This window comes from Pongo abelii, chromosome 12, assembly GCF_028885655.2.
Source record: "Pongo abelii isolate AG06213 chromosome 12, NHGRI_mPonAbe1-v2.0_pri, whole genome shotgun sequence".
In the NCBI taxonomy this organism is placed as follows: domain Eukaryota; kingdom Metazoa; phylum Chordata; class Mammalia; order Primates; family Hominidae; genus Pongo; species Pongo abelii.
Window position 1 is genome coordinate 88,771,538 of NC_071997.2, and position 21,668 is coordinate 88,793,205.

A 21,668-nucleotide genomic window follows, 5' to 3' on the forward strand; every position below is an offset into this window, starting at 1 on the left:
ACACCACCACACCCGGCTAATTTTAGTATTTTTGTAGAGACGGGGTTTCACCGTGTTGGCCAAGATGGTCTTGATCTCTTTAAGTCGTGATCTGCCTGCCTCGGCCTCCCAAAGTGCTGGGATTACAAGCATGAACCACCGCACCCGGCTACACTTTCTTATCAACTCTGGATAATATAAAATGCTGCTCTTAGTTTTCTAGATGATGATATTTATTATTGTATTTGAAGAACTTGTGTTACTATCATAGCAACTTTATAATTTAATTAGCTGTCAGATGATAAAAAGATACTGAATAAGTGACAGAAACTAAATGGATGTAAAATACAGAGTGATAGTGAAGGCTATTAAAACTCTACCCCTTGCTTAAAGTTGTAGCTTCATCTAGTCTTTGCCAGGTGACTTTTGTACAATCTGGCTTTTTATCTTCATTTTTACAGAGATTATAAAATCAATATCAAACCACTACTTTAAAACTCTATTTCTCTGATTGGTGTAATATGCCGTAATAATCACAGATGTCTAACAAGAAGATATAAGGAATCTTCTTCCTTGTTTTGCTCTTATTGAGGTTTTAATAAATTGCTGTAATTTTCCAGTGAACAGGTTCATCTACATCAAATTAATTTCAAGTCATGCATAAAAATCTAAAGAAGTTGTTTGTGATGTTATCATTAACTATATATGGGACTAAGGATTCCAGTAATAATCCCAAACAGCAACTCACAGGATGATCCTTCTGCATATTATTCCAGATCTTCTGTCTCATTTCAGAAACTGCTTTAGGATTTGTCTTTCCCAGTTTCATTAACACTTTGTCTACATGGCTTTTTGTGGCTTGCAAGAGATTTTCCATGGTGGGCCAAAGATCGTTAGGTTTTGAAAGATCCAGAACGAGAACAAGAGAAAACGTCCTAAAGAAATAAAAACATTTTTCAAAAAAGACTCAAAATAATTACCATTTTGAAATCCTAATGTACCGAAATTTATCTAAGAATAACTAAAATATACCTTGGGGGAAAAAAACCATAGCATTATTCTAAGACCCCCAAAAACAAAAACAAAAACAAAAAACCAAAGTCATAGCCTTATTTATTCCAATACTTTCCTCTAGTAATAGTTAAGTGTTACAATAGTGGAACTAAGTTTCTGTTTGAACTAAAAGTAGTTTAGTTCAAATAGAGACGCTCCGAGCATCTGGGTCGACAATGCCATGTTCACATCCAGTTTTACTGTGTGCTCCAAAAAAGGGAAGCAAAAATAATAAAAGAAGCAAAAACAGTAACACAATAATCAGGTAAAGGAGAAGAAAATAGATTTATGGGTGGACCTTGCTAGGGAACTACCTAGTTAATCTCCACAATAACCCTCTCCAGAAGATGTTATAACATCCATTTTATAGATTAGAAGTCTGAGGCACAGATTTGTATAATTAGTAAATTGTAGAACTGGTATTTAGATCCAAAGTTACATGTTTTTCTGCAATACCATTCTGTCTCCCTGCAAGCACACTCCTGGCCACCAGATACACGACCACCATCACCATATGCACTTGTATTCTGTTCATGCACATCAAACATAAACCTAGACTCAGCAACAAAAACAAGCATTCCCGTTCAAAAATGGGCAAAGAGGCCAGGGATGGTGGCTCATGTCTGTAATTCTAGAGCTTTGGGAAGCTGAGGCAGGAGGATCGCTTGAGGCCAGGAGTTCAAGACCACCCTGGGCAACATAGCAAGACCCCATCTCAACTATATTAAAAAAAAAGAAGGCAAAAGACTCAAATAGACATTTCTCCAAAGAAGATATACAGATGGCCAATTAACACATGAAAAGATGTCCAACTTCCTATCCGTTAGGCTAGCTGTTGTCAAAACATTTTTTTTGTTGTTGTTGTTGTTGGAGGAGGAGTCTCTATCGTCCAGGCTGGAGTACAGTGGCATGATCTCAGCTCACTGAAACCTCTGCCTCCCGGGTTCAAGCGATTCTCCTGCCTTAGCCTCCCAAGTAGCTGGGATTACAGGCATGCACCACCACGTCCAGCTAATTTTTGTATTTTTAGTAGAGATGAGGTTTCACCATGTTGCCCAGGCTGGTCTCAAACTCCTGACCTCAGGTGATCCACCCACCTCAGCCTCCCAAAGTGTTGGGATTACAGGTGTGAGCCACCGCTCCTGGCCTAAAACATTTTTTTAAATGAGAAAATAACAAGTATTAGTGAGGATACAGAGAAATTAGAACCCCTGTACATTGCTTATGGGAATGTAAAATGGTGCAGCCGCTGTGGAAAATAGTATAGTGATTCCTCAAAAAATTCACCATAGAATTACCAGATGATCCAGCAATTCCACTTCTGAGTCTATACCCAAAAGAACTGAAGGAAGAGATTTAAACAGATAGTGTGCACCAGTGTTCACACCAGCATTACTCACAATAGTCAAAGGATGGAAACAACCCAAATGTTCCTGCATGGATTAATGGATAATTAAACTGTGATATTTGTTTACACAATGCAACATTATTTAGCCTTAGAAGTGAGGGAAATCCTGACACATACTACAAATGGAAGAATCCTGAAGACATTATGCTAAATGAAATAAATAACAAAAGGACAAATAATGAATGATTTCATTTATATGAGGTACTGGAGTGGTCAAATTCATAGAGACAGGCAGAAGGGATGATAGTTGCCAGGAGTTGGGGAAGGAAAAATAAGGAGTTATTGTTTAATAGGTAAAGAGTTTCAGTTTGAGACGATTAAAAAGTTCTAGAGATGGATGGTGATGAGAATATACTTAATGTTACTGAACTGCACAGTTAAAAATGACTAAAATTTTATGCTATGTATATTTTACCACAATAAAAAGTAAACATATATAAATCTAGGAGTATTTTTAAAAATGGTTATAATAAGTATGTAGAACCATAATCCTTGATGGTTTAGGATTATATCCAATATAACCAATATATCCTTGATCAACACAGCAAACATTCTGCTAGAAGACATAGCACAAAATTATAATATGTTATTTAATTATTTTGTTTAGTTCAAGTAAACAGGCTATTTTGTATAATTCAAGCAAAACAGTAACAATTCTGTTGGTCTAAATTCAGAAAGTAGTCTTTTATACATTAATTATCAAATTTTCTAAAAATTATTGTGCTATTACATTGTCTAGGCAATTATGTCATTTTAACAAGCTCACAAACAGTTTTGTTTAACTGTAAAAATAATATATACATTTTTAATTGTACTAATTTTATTTTTAGGGTTTTGGTATGGTTATGTTTCAACTATGATTTAACATTTTTTCATTGTGATGAAATGGATATAACATAAAATTTATTATTTTTTCAAGTGAAAAATTTTTTTAAGCAAAAGAAAAATAAATTACTCAAATTTTTTCTATGATTAAAATTTTTGTTTACAGTATATTGGAAATACTTTTGTTACTTTTTACCTATTTCATAGCAAATGATAGCCAAAAATTTTTTAAAATAAACTCTTAAAACAGAGATTCAGACTACAGGAAATGTTCTATTACAAATTGTCTAAAGTCTGTGGAAATGTTCAACGCATTTATAATTCTATGAACAGTTATTTCAAAGATAATATCTAACAGTATTTGGCAATATTGTTTTCTCAAGTTGTGGTACTTCATCCAACACAAGGAAATTATGTGTCAAACTAATTCCAGTCAAAAACACTTTGAGTGTTTTTGACATGATGAATGAAATGTTATTCCATGAATTATTTAACCACCCAGCAACCTACTTTAGACCCAAACCTACGGCTCCCTTTCCCTTTCCCTCTGTTGATCATAACCCTGACCCTTCCTCTCTTCTAAAGCAGGTCCCAGCTGTCCTGGGGCTCCAGGGAAAGGAAGACCAAGACCTCACAAATGAGGTATTAACCCTTGGGATGATCTGGCTTCCTGCAGAACCTAGAATTTCCACAACCCCAGCAGGCCAAAACCTTTTGGGCTTTGAGAAGGGGAGTGAGGTAATATAACAAGACAGTCGAATAGGAGCCGACTCCCAACCCGGGTAAGAGCCAGCTCCTGTATTCTCACCCTTTCAGCCTCTGGCCACTCTAACTGGAAGCTCCTCCCACCCTTACTATCTGTCTCTCTCTCTTTTTTAAAGAGACAATGTCTCACTCTGTCACTCAGGCTGGAGTACAGTGGTATGATCACAGCTTACTGCAGCCTTGAACTCCCTGGCTCACGCAATCCTCCTGCCTCAGCCGCCTGTGTAGCTGGGACTACAGAGGCATGCTATGATGCCTGGCTAATTTTATTTTTTAATTTTTTTGTAGAGATGGGGTCTCACTATGTTGCCCAGGCTGGTCTTGAACTCCAGACCTCAAGTGATCCACTCGCTTTGGCCTCTCAAAGTGCTGAGATTACAGGCCTGAGCCACTGCACCTGGTCCCTCACCATCTCTTCTCAACCACACCACTAGGCACTATTCCCAGGCAGCTTCACTTATTTGTCACCATTAAAGAGAGACAAATGAAAAACTAAATAACTGTAAAATTCCATGCTTCTGAAAAATAAAATCATAGAGAAAAGTGTTTAAAAGTGGAAAAGCAAGGTCTAAATATGTATATAAAATATCCCAAACCTGTACAAAGCCTATTTACAGACATTGAAAAGGCTGAAATACCTCAACATGTTAAAGTGGTTATTTTTTAATGTGATTCTGGTTCCTTTTACTTTGTGTCTTTCAGTATTTTTACAAGTTTTCTATATGAGCATATATTACTTTTCTAATAAGTGAAAGAAAGTAAATCATATTTTACTAAAAGGAAAAAAAAGACCAAATAAAGCCAACTGTATCCAGCCAGTTGTAGAAAAACAACTGTCCCATTAACAAGAAATAATTCAATCCTCCAAGGAGCTTAATGACCAACATGTAACAACTAATTGTCAAGCCCTTTGTATTTGATCCAGGCAGCAGCAATGGTTTATGTTAAACTCTAAGAACAAAATATTTCAGATTAAAAAAAAATTGTTTTTCTTAGCTAAGACCAGTTCCCAGGAACACTGAAAGAAATGTCACAATTTTCCACATATTTGGCCAACATGTGGGAGTTACTGTCAGGAAAACATCACTCAAGTGTTTTGAGGTTTTCCCCTAAGTTCTATTTCTCTAAGGTCAGCAAACGGAGAGACTTTCTCTCTTCTCCGACATATAGTGTTCCTTTAAATGAAGCTTCAAGAATATTAATTAGCATTAAATTCAAAGGTAGCTTATAATACTCAGCTGAAGAAAAAACTCAGAGCCGAATTAACTCATACTGAGATGGATAATGGAAAGAATTAAGCTTTTCAAATTTATTTTTACAAAATGAATTCATTGCCCAAGTGTAATTTGATGTATTTTTGTTTGCTTGTTTTCAGCTTGCAAAATATGTTACTGGGGGGAATGTCAGCTATCTCAGTTCAGCACAGGTCAAAATATTGGTTCTTTTAAAACTTCTTTGAAAGCATTACAGTTTAGGCATTTAGAAAGGAAGTGGGCATAAGCCTTCAGCAACATAAAACTGTGCCCCAAAATTCTGACTGAGAAAAGCCAACTCATATTCCTCCTGGGGACACTCCTGTGTACTTACAGCTTTTCCTGGAGCTGGCTCACTTACCGTAAGGTGTCACTTATGATGGGTATGCTGATTAAGTCCAATAAAGAGGTTCCTCCACCAAGTTCCCAAAAGTGAGCGATATCTTTTGGCTGAAAAACAAAAATTTTTGATTTTTTGAGGTTTAAGTACTTATACGTCATTAGCACTTGCCACTAATAATTATACATACAAAATATCGTAGTCCTTAATCAACCCTTTCTTGGCAGTCAAAAATTTTTCCTTTATCCCATCCCTCAAAATGCATCAAAGCACCTATTCTAAAGAAAAATGATGAAATATTCATAATTGTTTATATGTGTACACAAATGCCCTAATTCTAGTAATACCTTAACAGAAGACATAAACAGTGTGTCAGTCTTGTAAATAACATATGTAGCATATACTTATGCAGATTTTAGATAAAAATTAACCCGTTCAACAAATTTCATATTATCTTTTGGAAAACATTTATAATCCTAGATAGAAATAAAACAGGTGAATAGGAAAACATTCCTATTTAGGAAGACAGAAGCTCGCAGAATGAATTAGACACACGTAAGGCATGAAGAAAAGGGATGAACAAATGGCAGTCGTTGCTGCGGATCAAGATTACTTGAGCAAAACTATAAGCAGACGATTTGTTCCTGATTCCTGTGGAGAATCTGACAGGCTACCACGGACAATAATACATGGTAGGTGGGGAAACAAGAGATCAAACAACTGCTTCTCTTTTTATAGGACCCTCAAAATAATAGGAAACTGACAGGGCTAGGCAGCCAAGAAGTTCAGAAATAAGATCATCTAGGGTTGGGTGCAGTGGTTCACACCTGCAGACCCCAGCACTTTGGGAGGCCAAGGCTGGAGGATCACTTGAAGCCAGGAGTTCAAGGTCAGTCTGGCCAACACAGTGAGACCCCATCACTATAAACAATTTTTTTAAATTAGCTGAGTGTGGTGGTACATGCTTGTAGTGAATTTGTGGTGACAGTTTACTTGGGAAGCTAATGCGGGAGGATTCTTTGAGCCCAGGAGTTTGAGGCTGCCATGAGCTATGATCCTGCTACTGTACCCCAGCCTGGGCAACAAAGTGAGACCTTGTCTCTGAAAGAAAAAGAAAAGAAAAGAAAAAGGACCATCGATTCCATAAGACGTTCCTAGACTGTTGGCTAATGGCATTTCTGCTTCTGTCCTGACACTGAAGACCCTTCAGGTCACTGAAATTGTGAGGAGCTGACAAAGTGCTTCTATTTAGGACTTTTAGGGAATTAAATCTGAGAAAGACATGATGCTTCCAGAATGAATATGGAAATATCCCACTTGATAGTACAAAGTTTAGAAAAAAAAATCACACAAGTTTTTACGTATCTGCTCCCATGAGCCTGGAAGAGACAGATTGTCAGTAAAATAAGTTTTAGGTGAATATATATTATTTTGGATTTTTGACAAAATTTCATCTTGTAATCTCTACAATTGTTTGGCTGTTCATATTTGAATCATTAATTTTTGTGGGGAAAATAATTCTTCACTGGAAAATCTCCCTCAATTCACAATTTGACAAAGGGAAGTTTTTAGAGCTCTTCTCAAAAGTTAAGCTTATGAGAGCTGTCTCAAAGTTTCCAATGAAAAGCAAAATTACATTTCTAGGCTTATTACTCATGTCAAAATTCAAGTGACTCACAAAAACGAAGTTCTCCTGTATCTCTAGATATTATGTTTTTTTCTTTAAATTTCAGTTTTAATAACCCACTTTCATTGGTGAATCCTGGAAGCAACAATAGGCAGTTTTATCTCTTTATACACTGTCTAATGAGCAAACATTTGGACTAAGTCAGTGTATAAAAATGTGCCTTTGTTAGGGGAGTAGCGGGATGCTCCATTCTAGATTGTCCTTCTACACACTTAACTTTATTTAAGAAATGACCTCTTTTCAGGTGACAACTCCAAAAAGATTCTATTTAGGAATTCCCCACCCCACCCCCTGCCAACATATACTATGAACCCTTCTTCTATCCTGAAGAGTTTATAATGTTCCTCTAAAGAGACATTAAAACAAGTGAAAATAGGATTATAATCAAGCAGGGCATATGATCTCAACTAGTACTATCAACTTCAAGATGCATTTTTAAATGCTAATAATTTAGATTTTAAACAGTATATTTTCATAAATATTCCACGGTTCAAACCTATATTTTAGCAGATTTTTTGAGAGACAGAAAGTAACTCACAACACTATTCTCATGAACTGTACAATAAAGTTAAAAAGGTATCTTATTCTAGCATTTTAAGACATAATAAATGAGAAGGCTAAAATCTTTTCACAATTTGGGTTGGCTTCTATCTGCCACACTACATTTGAAGTTTAATGGTAGACAGCTACGAAGTGTACAACTGGATATGTTTATTGATTACAGATAAGATGGAAAATGTAAAACAAAGTCAGCAGCATTACTTTCCCATCTATGGGCATAGCAATGTCACTTTAAAAGACACTTACTGTGTTGTGCCCTTTTGCTCTTCTTCCATATGTATATTCCAAAGCTAAGGTTGGTTTTGGTGGCTCATCTCTGTACAATAAAGGCCGATAGTATTATCATTGTAGGTGGTATTAGTTTCTTACGCTATCATCTTACCTGATTCATTTTTCCTTCCTCTTAAAAACTTTAATCTATTAGTAGAGAAGTTACCTTGTATAATAGCGTTGAAATAAATTATATACACAAAAGAAATAAACCTGCAAAACACCATCTTAGTGGATTTTAACGGCACATGCATGATGTGGTAGCCCCTAAAGGCACTGCTGGGGCAAGTAGAGAATGTGTTGAGGCTGGCAGCGTGGATGGCCACGCTGGACACAAGATCTCTACATCCAGGCCATGCAGGAAGCACTGACACTGGGTGGTTTTTTTTTTTGTTTTTTTTTTTTTGAGACGGAGTCTCGCTCTGTCGCCCAGGTTGGAGTGCAGTGGTGCGATCTCAGCTCACTGCAAGCTCCGCCTCCTGGGTTCACACCATTCTCCTGCCTCAGCCTCCCGAGTAGCTGGGACTACAGGCGACCACCACCACGCCTGGCTAATTTTTTGTATTTTTAGTAGAGACGGGGTTTCACTGTGTTAGCCAGGATGGTCTCGATCTCCTGACCTCGTGATCCGCCCACCTCGGCCTCCCAAAGTGACACTGGGTTATACTCAGCCGTGACGTGAGGAATCTAATGACTGTCAATTTAAAACATCAATGCAAGACTTGGCCAGGCATGGTCGCTCACGCCTGTAATCCTAGCACTTTGGGAGGCTGAGGCGAGTAAATTGCTTGAGTCCAGGAGTTCAAGACTGGCCTGGGCAACATGGCAAAACCCTGTCTCTACAAAAAAAAGGTAGTACATGCCTGTAGTCCCAACTACTCAGGAGGCTGAGGTGGGAGAATCACTTGAGCCTGGGAAGTCGAGGCTGCAGTAAGCCGAGATCGTGCCACTGCACTCCAGCCTGGGTGACAGAGAAGCACCGTCTCAAAAAAAACAAAAACAATGCAAGACTTTAATGCAGTTCTCTAGCAGTTCTTTATCTTAAATCACAGCCCAAACATAGGCATCATTTAGATAGTGATAGTTAATAAATTATATCAACAAGTCCTTAAAATCAGTAATGATTAGGAAAATATTAAAACAATTCGCTGAATTATTTATACTATAGCTTATATTGCTGGTAAGCAGTTTTATGGTGTATATATATTTAATTTTTTATTATGGTAAAGAACACATAAAATAAAATTTATCTTACCTATTTTTAAGTGTACAATTCAGTAGTATTAAATATATTCACATTGTTATATAACCAATATTTAGAACTTTTTCATCTCACGAAACTGAAACTCCATACCCATTAAACAACTTCTCATTTTCCCTTTCCCCAGTCCTTGGTAACTACCATTCTACTTTTTGTTTCTATGAGTTTGATTATTCTAGATATCTCATATAAGTGGAATCATACTATATATATTTTTATATATATATATATTTATATATATATTTTTTATATATATATATTTTATATATATATTTATATATATATTTTATATATATATTTACATATATTTTATATATATATTTATATATATTTTATATATATATTTATATATATTATATATATATTTTATATATATATTTTATATATATATAATACATATATATATATATATATTTTTTTTTTTTTTTTTTTTTTGCAGTGGCGCAATCTTGGCTCACTGCAACCTCTGCCTCCCAGATTCAAGTGATTCCCATGCCTCGGCCTCCCAAGGAGCTGGGATTACAGGGGCCTGCCATCATACTTGGCCAATTTTTGTATTTTTAGTAGAGATGAGGTTTCACTGTTGGCCAGGCTGATCTCAAACTCCTGACCTCAAATGATCTGCCTGCCTCGGCCTCCCAGAGTGCTGGGATTACAAGTGTGAGCCACCGCACCCAGCCCAATATTTGTTTTTTTTGTTTGTTTCTGGCTTATTTAACTTAGCATAAGGCCTCAAGGTTCATCCATGTTGTAGCATGTGACAGAATTTCCTTCCTTTTTAAGGACAAATTATGTTGGTACATATCTTTATTTTACTTTCTTATTTTATTTGATTGAGACAGGGTCTCACTCTGTCATGCAGGCTAGAATGCAGTGGCACGATCACAGCTCACTGCAGCCTCAACCTCTCGGGCTCAAGTAATCCTCCCACCTCAGCTTCCTGAGTAGCTGGAACTACAGGTGTGCACCACCATGCCCAGCTAATTTTTGTATCTTTTGGTACAGACGAGTTCTCACTATGTTGGCCAGGCTGCTCTTGAACTCCTGAGTTCAAGCGATCCGCCTGCCTTGCCCTCCCAAAGTGCTAGGATTACAGGCATGAGCCACTGCACCTGGTCCCATATCTATCCTTAGATTGGAGAAGAAAGAGAAATGGTTTTTAAATTTGTGACTTATATGTTTATTGAATATTCTGAATATCACCCCTGCATACATCTTTTGAATACGTTATATAGAGAGTAATATTTGGTTATATGTCCCAAAAGATAGAAATTTTATCAAGCCAAATGCTACTTTTAAGACAAAATTTATAAGATCTGATATTTAACCTATATTTTAGAAAACTAACCTTTTCCTAAGTAGACTATTGAGGAATTGAAATTAATACTTTTCAGGGCCAGGCGTGGTGGCTTACACCTGGATTCCCCGTACTTTGGGAGGCCGAGGCAGGCGGATCACCTGAGGTCATGAGTTCGAGACCAGCCTGACCAACATGGAGAAACCCTGTCTCTACTAAAAATAGAAAATTAGCTGGGCGTGGTGGCACATGCCTGTAATCCCAGCGGGAGGCTGAGGCAGGAGAATCGCTTGAACCCGGGAGGCAGAGGTTGCAGTGAGCCGAGATGGCACCATTGCACTCCAGCCTGGGCAACAAGAGCGAAACTCCATCTCAAAAAAAAAGAAAGAAAGAAAGAAAGAAATTAATACTTTTCAACTCAATGTACTATTTTGTAGTATTTTATCCTAAGCTGCTGTTGTATTAGATGATTTGTTTATGATAGGAAACATCTAAATGTGGTCTAAAAAGACCCATGATTCCTGGATATGGAAAGATAATACAGGTGTTACTGTTGCTAGTTCCTCTGAGAAACAATATTGTTGGTGAAAGGAATTACACAAAAGCAGGAATTTATTATTTGTATCCTTTAATAATATTTTTCAAATGAGTGATGTTTCTTTAATGTGAACTTAACACCAAATTCCATCTCTTTGATGATTTTGGAGAAGTTATAAGATATATGTATTCAAATGAAGGGAACAGAGAAATATCTTCCAAAAATGACTGAAGGCTTTCCTCATCAGCTTCCTGAAACATCTACCAATCGTAATCCTAAATCTTAATCTGACGGCCTGCTTCTACAGTACACATTAAGAAATATATAAAATAAATGATAAAATATCCAGTTTGAGGACCAACACTGTGCTTCAAAAATGTACCCCTGAGCAACTAAAGCTTACAATGAATGTTCGAATAATTGCAGATTAGGTAGAATAAAAATAATTTAAATATCAGAGTAGCATAGCCAAAAAGAAGGTAAATACTATTGTAGGCTGGGTAATTACGGTAACATTTCTCCCTCAAATAGGGAAACCCAGTATTAGTCTCATATAATTTTTGGCTTATTGTTAGTTTTATATTTAAAGGCGCTCTTAAAGGTTATACTAAGGATTTGATAAGAATTAAATATTTTGTTTGGGTCTTAAAATCATTCCCCTTCCTTATGTCTTTTAGATCTAACTTGCCCTATACAACTAGAATAAGCAATAAATGTAGTTTAAAGGTTAACACTTACCTGTCAAGACACCTTAGAATAATAGTAGTCTTTCCCTGGAAATTAAAAAAGAAGGAATACTGCGTTAATGTCATTTATATGTAAAAATTGTATTATTGTTCATAATTGTGGCCCAAAATAGATTTTTAATCAATTGAATGATAAATTACCTGGAAACTAAAAACCAGAAACTTTCGGAATTGTTCTAAAGTTTGATAAGTGGAAAAAGTTAACTGTCAACTTTCCATCACAGTGTAACTACACTGCTATTATTATAAAGTCCCACAGATGACAAATACTAGCAAATAATACCTCACTTAAGTGGTCAACTTGGCAGCTGTCTTAAACTTTTTCTCTACTCATCAATGTTAATTACTGGTTAAGCTGATGCTTAGTGTCTTAAAATGTTTTAATTCCAATTGTTGAAGTGGAAATAAAGAAAAAGGTAACATACAAATAAAGGACACATTGTAAATATGTTCAAAGGAAGCAATTCAGATACTGCATTAGAGTAATTTGTTTTAAGTCCAGAGATTGTACTTATTCCAAGTTTCTGTTTATTTTTATTTTATTTTATTTTTGAGACAGAGTCTCACTCTGTCGCCAAGGCTGGAGTGCAGTGGCATGATCTTGGCTCACTGCAACCTCTGCCTCCTGGGCTCAAGTGATTCTCGTGCCTCACCCTCTCAAGTAGCTGGGATTACAGGTGCACACCACCACGCCTGGGTAATTTTTGTATTTTTAGTAGAGACAAGGTTTTGCCATGTTGGCTAGGCTGGTCTTGAACTCCTGGCCTCATCTAATCTGCCCACCTCGGCCTCCCAAAGTGCTGGGATTACAGGTGTGAGCGACCATGCCCAGCCCCAAGTTTCTTTTTAGGAGTAAGGAAATACAAGTTCTGGCCTAATTCCTACCACTAGTTGCGCAACTTAACTTCACAGCTTAGCCAGGGACTAGCTCAGTGGTTTATATCATTTTTAAAAAATAGTAAAATCCTTTTTTTTTTTTTAAACAAAAGACCCCTTTCAAGGAAACAGATAAAAGAGAAACAGCAGGGCAAGCTCCACTGGAGGAAACCTTCAGGCTCTAAAGAAAATAATTTGGAAAACTCTGGATTGCTAAAAACACGGAACACTTATTATATGTGTTTTTGTTTTTACTAAAAAACCTATAGTTTTTGACAAAAAAGATAATTACTCCAGATTATATCTGGAATACGATCAAATTGAATAAATTTTCTGTAATGAGATATATTAAAAATAACTGGAATTGTACAATATAAAAATGTATATAATTGAAGGATGTTTATTAGCCAGTGTTACATCAAACTGAAAAACTAAAAACAACCTACATGTCCCCAAATAGGGGACTGGCTAAATTAATTATGGTAAACCATATAATAGGATAACATACAGCTATTAGGAATGACAATGTAGAAATATACTTACTGACATAGTAAGACATTCATAATAGATCAGCATGACTCTGTTTTCAATTAAAAAATACTTTTCCTGCTTCCTTGAAGTACACACACACACACATACACACACACATACATAGAGAGAAACAGACAAATAAATGTAGAGGGACATCACTATGTTAATAATGATTATTTCTAGCTGATGGATTTGAAGGTAATTAATGTTTTTAAGAAAATCAGGATTTTCTGCCAGGCGTGGTGGCTCATGCCTGTAATCCCAGCACTTTAGGAGGCCGAGGCGGGTGGATCATGAAGTCAGGAGATCAAGACCATCCTGGCTAACATGGTGAAGCCCCAACTCTACTAAAAATGCAAAAAAATTACCGGGTGTGGTGGCGGGCACCTGTAGTCCCAGCTACTCAGGAGGCTGAGGCAGGAGAATGGTGTGAACCCGGGAGGTGGAGGCTGCAGTGAGCCGAGATCACACCACTGCACTAGAGCCTGGGCGACAGAGCAAGACTCCGTCTCAAAAAAAAAAAAAAAAAGAAAATCAGGATTTTCTAATTTTCCTACAATGAACTTCTATCATATGTAGTATGCTGTAAAAGTTTTAAATTAGTAAGGGCTACATTACCTAAAAAGTAATGTACTCTGCAAGAAAGTAGAATAAGAATTGGGAGGAATTTTAAATAATATCTAGCTAATTTCCTCAAATTTTCATGGTACACTAGTACTGATTGATTTAAATCATTCCCCCCCCCGCCCTTTTTTTTTTTTAAGACAGAGTCTCCCTCTGTTGCTTAGGCTGGAGTGCAGTGGCATCATCTTGGCTCATGAAACCTCTGCCTCTGGGTTCAAGTGATTCTCATGCCTCAGTCTCCAGAGTAGCTGGGATTACCAGTATGCACCACCACGTGCAGCTATTTTTTTGTATTTTTTAGTTGAGATGGGGTTTCACTATGTTGGCCAGGCTGGTCTTGAACTCCTGGCCTCAAGTGATCTTCCCACCTCAGCCTTCCAAAGTGCTGGGATTACAGGCTTGAGCCACCACGCCTGGCCTTAAATCACTTTTATTATTATTTCATATAAATGTATAGTACTATATGGTAACAATTCCAAATTAACATAAACTAATCTGGGAACTGAAATCAAGTTTTAGATTATCATTAAAATTACAACCCAAAATTTAAAAATTCATTAGTACACTGTGGTCCCCTGAGAATGTGGCCATAGTCATGTGGGTTTCCTAATTCAAGAAACATTGACCTAGTACAAGTTCATTTAGAGACCATCGAAATGAATCCCATCTTCCCTCCCATTGCCTCAATCGCCCCAGATGTCCAGCTCTCTCCTCTGATCCATTATCCCTGGAACTCTGAATTTCCTAACTCTCTAAACATCCCTTAATCTGGCCCAACAATCCCCTTCTGTCCTCCCTTCCTCTAAAATCCTTCCACTCTATGACTTCAGCTCCATGACTGGCAAACTCCCCGATATCTCAGCCTTTTCAGAATATTCTCTCCACCTGTTGGCCTTAACTAAAATATGACTTACCCTGAACCCCTTCCTCTGCAGCCTTGTTAAACAAAGCTATTTATTCTCACCACCCTACATACATTAGGGTCCCCAGTGCCACCTATAAACAACTACTGTACCTCCCTCCTCTTGAAAAAACCTCAGAGGCTCGTATCAGTTTACCACCAGGGTTGTTGTCATCTCTTTTGGCTCACAATCTCCCTTACCTTCTCAGCTACTGTCATGAATCTTCTTCACACCCACATGGGTCTTGGCAATCCACCTGACATCTAGAGCTCCCAGTGCATTTGCCTCCCAATGGAGGCCTTTTCCCTCACTCTACTTCTGCCACGGTCACTTCCAAGGTTACATCTTGAAGCTTTCCAGTTTCACTGGAAACTGCACTGCTTCCAAAATCACATGTACAAGCAACACATTCTCTAACCACTTCTTCAGGCATCCCCACAGTAATAACTCTTTGACCTTAGTGAAAGGTCTCAAATGTCCATTGACACCCCTCTTCCCCCCACTAACAGTCGCTCCTACTCCATCAGTCTCTTCCTACCTTCACTTTTCTCCTTTTCCATCTCAGAGCCCATAGTTTATCATTACAATCATCTCTGGTAAATATCATCCATGCCCTGAGCTCTCTCACTTTGCACTGTACCCAACCAGCAAAGACTGCCCCAGGTAATCACCTTCCTCCTCCATGCCTGCATGCGTGCAAGTGAGTGATGGCGGAGAAAAACCATGTACTCTGGGCAGATTAGTATCAAACTAACACCCATCATCAAAATGGCAGTCAACAATGACTGGCAATCCTATTACATTCCTCTAGTATGATCTCTCTCCCATTTGTTGGAATATATGTTTCATACATTTTTCTTGATCATCTTAGAATACTCCACACTCTTCACCTGAATTACTTCTCTTTCCTTACTTCTCACCTTCAATCTTTAGCCATCATCCTCTTCAGAAGGCTTTCCTAGTCTCCAAACTTTCTGGGGTGAGTTAAGTGCCCTCTCTGTTTTCCACCACAGCATTTGTCTCATGGTATTGTCGCTGTTGGTGTACAAGTCCTGATACACAAGTTCCTTCCCAGTAGAGAATGCCTTTCATTCCTGTTTCCACAGTGTCTAGCAGGATGCTCAGCATATAAAAGATGTTCGATCAATGTCAACTGAATGGATGAACAGATGGTTGGAAGGAGAAAGAGAAGGCAGCAGGGCAGTGGGCTTCTTTGGTAAAGGGTGATTACTATTAATTGAACAATAGAAGCATTAATTGCTTCTCTTTATCTTCCAAAATAATGTTCTCCATGAAGCAGAGTCAGATACTTTTTTCTTTCTTTTTTGAAACAAGGTCTCCCTCTGTTGCCTAGGCTAGAGTGTAGTGGCACAATCACGGTGGCTCACAGCAGCCTTGACCTCCTGGGCTCAAGTGATCCTCTCGCCTCAGCCTTCCATGTAGCTGGGACTACATACAGGTGAGCACCACCACACCCGGCTAATTGTTTTATTTTTTTGGAGAGACTGGGTTTTGCCATGTTGCCTAGGTTGATCTCGAACTCCTGGGCTCAAGCAATCCATCTGCCTCAGCCTCCCAAAGTCCTGGGATTACAAGCATGAGCTACTGCACTCAGCAGAATCACATACTTTTTAAAGAACAATACCCTCAAAAGTTTTAGATATCAAGGGAGCTCCCAAATCATCAGAAACAAAATTACTTTTATTACTAAAAACAAAAAACAGTTTGTATATGCCACATATTGCCATCAAGAAAAAGGGGTGGTTTCACAAGTAACAAAAAAACAAAACAAAACAAGACAAAACAGGGTATCATGACTACAAGGGAGTCAAGAATAACTGTTACAGAGAGCGCTAAGAGGATACTGGTAGGGGTATTTTGTATGTGAGCATTTGTATGATGGAGTCAGTAATCAGTACCATTAGTATAAGCCATTCTGTCTAATATTCTGTGTACAGAATGTTTTCTGTAAGAGAAATGTATTTGTACCATAAGACTAGTACTAGTTATTTACTCATTTATTTAAATCCATGTATGTACCTACATGGCAGTAAGATAAAATGTAGGAAACTGTTAAGTATTATGCCTAATATGAAAATCACGTGCATCATAATAGTAAACTCATGAAATAACGCGTAGCCAGGCGTGGTGACTCATGCCTGTAATCCCAGCATTCTAGGAGGCTGAGATGGGTGGATTGCTTGAGTCCAGGAGTTCGAGGTCAGCCTGGGCAACGCAGTGAAACCCCATCTCTATTAAAAATACAAAAAATTAGCCGGGTGTGGTGGTGCATGCCTGTAATCCCAGCTACTTGAGGTAAAATCACCTGAGCCAGGGAAGTCAAGCCTGCAGTGTGCTGAGATCGCACCACTGCACTCTAGCCTGGGCAACCAGAGCGAGACCCTGTCTCAAAAAAAGAAATAGCATGCTTATAAAATATATACTTATATAGTTGGGTTAAAATTTTAAAATATAAATGATCTCTATGATAATTTTATTTTAAATAATTAAGTTTGAATTTTAAAAAGTGGGCCAATATGAAAACTCTGGAAAATAAAGAAATTAAAAACAAAATAAAAACATTAAGTGATTAGAATTTTACTATCCATATTTCTAATTTTTATTAGAATTTTTTATTTACATATTTGTATAATTGGGATCATGTCATGTATGACACTTGTGTCCTGCTTTTTAAATTCAGATTATATTCTTACATCACTAAAACCTTTTTCATGGTTGTATAGGTATTTCTCCCAATATATGTAATCTTAACGTTGTATATAAAACCCCCAGTGGAGGGTGTCCGGTTGTGCAGGGAGGGCCTTCTGGGACTCATCTGGAGATAAGACGGGTGCTCAGGCTGCCTGGGCACTGACGCTGCCCAGTGAACATGTAGCCTTGCTGATGCAGAGTTTAGTTTCTGAAAGCTTCGTATTTGTCAATGCGCTTAAGTGGAAGCATGGAGCACAGAAAGTGAACAGGAATTCGAACCCTACACAGAAATGACCTGTGGCACTACATGAATTTCAGCATCTTGCATTTGGCAAGCCTTGACCTTTTTGTGTCACCAGCCATTTTGCCTTCCTGGCAGGAACTTTGTGGGCCAGGCAAAGTTGCATGAAGATATGATGCATATGTTCCTGCTCTGTGTGGCCACTTCCAAGCCTTTCTGTACGCTTGGCCAAGTAAAACAGAGACTTACAGCAAGTGGGGAGGGGTCTCTTCCTACCAATCAGCGGTCCAGTGGAAATGCTGCCATGTTTTCCCCAGATTTTTCAAAATAATTAATAACCCTGTAACAAGTATCATTGACACAGTTCAATTATTCCTTTAATGAGATTTCTAAAAGTAAAGTAACAATCTAAAATATAAAATTGTTAAGATACTGACTTACTGATTTAGAGACTGACTTAGATATTTAAATGAACCCTAGCTTTTATACTCAATTGTGGTAGAAGACCTGAATATTTTCAAATCATGAAATAAAAAATAGTTTAAATATATTTTTCTAAAATCTTGTTTACTATTATAGTTTTTCCTAGATTAATAATAAGCACTTTTTAATTCATGCTAAACCAGATTGGTCAACTAGTTAAAGTGCTGAAGTATCTACATTTTAATCAAAGTATTAAAAGATATTTTACCAATGGTTGTTAAATCATCACAATAATTGAAAAAAGAAAGCATTACCCCATTTTTACTGCCAATGAAGAAAACAGATTTTTCTGCAATTTCAGCTCCATCACCTTCACTTCCATTAATTCCCCTTTTTTCCACTTCAGCTTTTGCAATTTCCCAGAGAGTTTCACTACATGAGAGGCAGAAAAAACAAAATTGAGGGAAAAAGAATTCTTTCAAATATTTATTTCAAGCTCAGAGAAATTTTATTTCAGTATAATTTATGAAACAAATGAACATTATTTTCTGAGGAACAATAATCTGGTAAAACATCTGAGGATTAGTCATTCTATGATTTTGTTTTTCTTTTGTTGCTTTGAACTAGTTCTTTGAAGAATACTGAAATTGATAAGCAGAGCCTTTATTGCCAGGATTTGAGGCTGTCGTATTTGGGGCTTCCCCTAAGGTTCATAGCTGTGTATGTCAGCTTCTCAGACACACATGGAGGTACAATGACTTTGGGAATGTACAACTTGAAAACCACAAACATTTAAGTCACCTAGGAAGATGGGGAAAGTACAAAACCAGTGTATCAAATAATCCTTCCTCCCTGAAACATTTTTTTGTTTTTTAAATTATGTTTTTGGGTTAAAAAAAATTTTTTTTTAAATATAAAAGTATATGGGAGGCTGAGGCAGGAAGATCACTTGAGATCAGCCTAGGCAATATAGGAAGACCCCATCTCTACAAATAATAATAATAATAATAAATTAGCATGGGGGAGAGATAGCATTAGGAGAAATACCTAATATAAATGATGAATTAATGGGTGCAGCAAACCAACATAGCACATGTATACATATGTAACAAACCTGCACATTGTGCACATGTACCCTAGAACTTAAAGTATAAAAAAAGAAGAAGAAGAAGAAAAGAAAACAAACAAAAAAAATTGGCTGAGGCTGGGAGCGGTGGTTCACACCTGTAATCCCAGCACTTTAGGAGGCCAAGGTGAGTGGATCACTTGAGGTCAGGAGTTCAAGACCAGCCTGGCCAACATGGTAAAACCCCATCTCTACTAAAAATACAAAAAAAAAAAAAAAAAAATTAGCCAGGTGTGGTGGCGGGTGTCTGTAACTCCAGCTACTCAGGAGGCTGAGGCATGAGAATCACTTGAACTCAGGAGGTGGATGTTGTATTGAGCCAAGATCGTGCCACTGCACTCCAGCCTGGGCAACAGAGCGAGACTCTGTCTAAAAAAAAAAAAAGAAAAAGAAAAGAAATTAGCTGGGTGTGGTGATATGCACTCGTGGTCCCAGCTACTAGGGAGGCTGAGGCAGGAGGATTGCCTGAGCCCTGGAGGTGGAGGCTGCAATAAGCATGATGACATCACTGCACTCCAGCCTGGGTGACACAGCAAGACCTTGTCCCCCCCCCGACAAAAAAAAAAACCATAAAGAAAGAAAAAAAAACAAAACCCTAAAACCACAAACATTTTGAAAACAATCCTTTCATTCCTTTACACAGATATATAACTTTACACAATAAAATCATATATATATTAATTAAAGCCTAAGTGAAAATGGAATATTAAACTAAAAACTAACCATGGGCAAGACCTGATAGGTCCTAGCCTGATTCTGCTACTTCCTATGTATGTGAACTTGGGAAAATTACCTAACCTCTTTAAATCCTTCATTCCTTTATTAATTAAACAAATATTTATTGAGCACCTAATATATGCAATCCTCTGTGCTATGCCCCAGGCTCAATTGTTTCTCTATCTCTAAAATGCCAATAAAAAAGAATACCAGCTTTATAGGATTGTCATTATGTAGTTTAGGGCATGGCCTATACAATTACAAAAATTATTGAGGGCTTGTAATTATTACTATTCAAGAACCAGGAATAAAGAAAAAGGGTCAAAACAGGAGTCCTTAAATGTTTGCACTAAAATTCATGCATTTATTTCACAGGTGAGCCTTCAGAACTCAGTTTGGGGCTGTTTGCTCTTCATTTACACAACATTCTTTCAAAATGTGAGGATCTGCTTTCTAAGTACCCAGCAGAGAGGAAAGACGGAGGTGCTGCAGTCAGCCACGTCACCTGCGGAAATCGGGAAGTATAACCATAGCTTTATAACTGTAACCAATTATCCCGTGATGGAAAGCTGACAATTCTCCACACTATCCCAAGGAGAGAAAAAGATTTATCCTGCTCTGTGGTGCACTCCCTGACCCCCGTCCCCGACGTGCTTATAAATTGTTGAGAGAAGGTTTAGGAATATCTTGAGAACAGGTAATTAAAATGAATATCATAGAATTGAAGAGCTAGAATATAGTTTACAAACCCTCTCCCGTTTCTCCCTTTAAAAGTGATGTTATACTTTCCACAGTGCCTTCCAAGTTTCCCCTCGCTTATTACTGCGAACCCCCCGCACCAGGAGGGGAGGCCCCTGGGGAGAGGAGGCTTTGTGGTCTAGCTCATCGCCGAATGTCCTGCTCCGGAAGTAGTCTCTGGCCTGCAAGAAACTTTTATTCAATCATTGAATGGGTGGAGTTGCTGATCTTTCCAAATCTCTCACTTTTCTACCTAGGGAACTTTCTTTCCTGTTTGCGGCAGAATCTTTATGCTCAAGGCTGGTTCCTAGGTCCCCGACCCTGCAGATCCTGGTGGCAAGTAGCCACCCCCACAATCTTCCAACAGCTGGTCCCGCCTGGGCTTCCTCTCGCCAGGAATACTCTCAGCAGCCTTTCCCTCGCAAGCCGGGTTCGGGGCATACCTGGGCATCGTCGATGGCCGGGCTGCCGCAAACGTCACAGGCTCGGAGCAGGGACCAGCCTAGATCAGGCGGCGAGCTCCGCAAGGAGTCTGGGAGTGAGGCCTTCTGGGTTGCCATGGGAGCGACGTCGCGGCCGCGGTTGCGTGAGGAGAGGGGCATCATGGGAAATATAGTTCTCAGGAGTCTTTTTACATCTCATTCTCAGCCTCAAGCTTTAGGATTGCTTTTAGATCCCAAGTTAGTAACCCCTTGTTACGTCCTAGAACGAGATGATAAGGGGTTACAAACCTGGGATCTAAAAGCAATTGTTTCTGGGCTGAAGCCTTAGGATTGCTTTTAGACCCCAAGTTAG

The 21,668-nt window shown here is 38.1% G+C and overlaps 1 protein-coding gene across 2 annotated transcripts in view; it reads right to left on the minus strand.

The window, feature by feature from the left end:
• Window positions 1–21,459, minus strand: part of DYNC2LI1 (dynein cytoplasmic 2 light intermediate chain 1) — a 37,489-nt gene extending 16,030 nt beyond the window's left edge. For both annotated transcript variants that reach the window (XM_024242666.3, XM_024242667.3), the window contains exons 1-6: window positions 21,317–21,459; window positions 18,607–18,724; window positions 11,976–12,010; window positions 8,118–8,187; window positions 5,645–5,733; window positions 728–914 (exon numbers count right to left, since the gene is read on the minus strand). In XM_024242666.3, the coding sequence (XP_024098434.2) occupies window positions 728–914; window positions 5,645–5,733; window positions 8,118–8,187; window positions 11,976–12,010; window positions 18,607–18,724; window positions 21,317–21,324 (507 nt within the window). In that variant the 5' untranslated portion in view covers window positions 21,325–21,459. The remainder of the gene's footprint in view (window positions 1–727; window positions 915–5,644; window positions 5,734–8,117; window positions 8,188–11,975; window positions 12,011–18,606; window positions 18,725–21,316) is intronic.
• Between the last annotated feature and the right edge of the window lie 209 nt (window positions 21,460–21,668).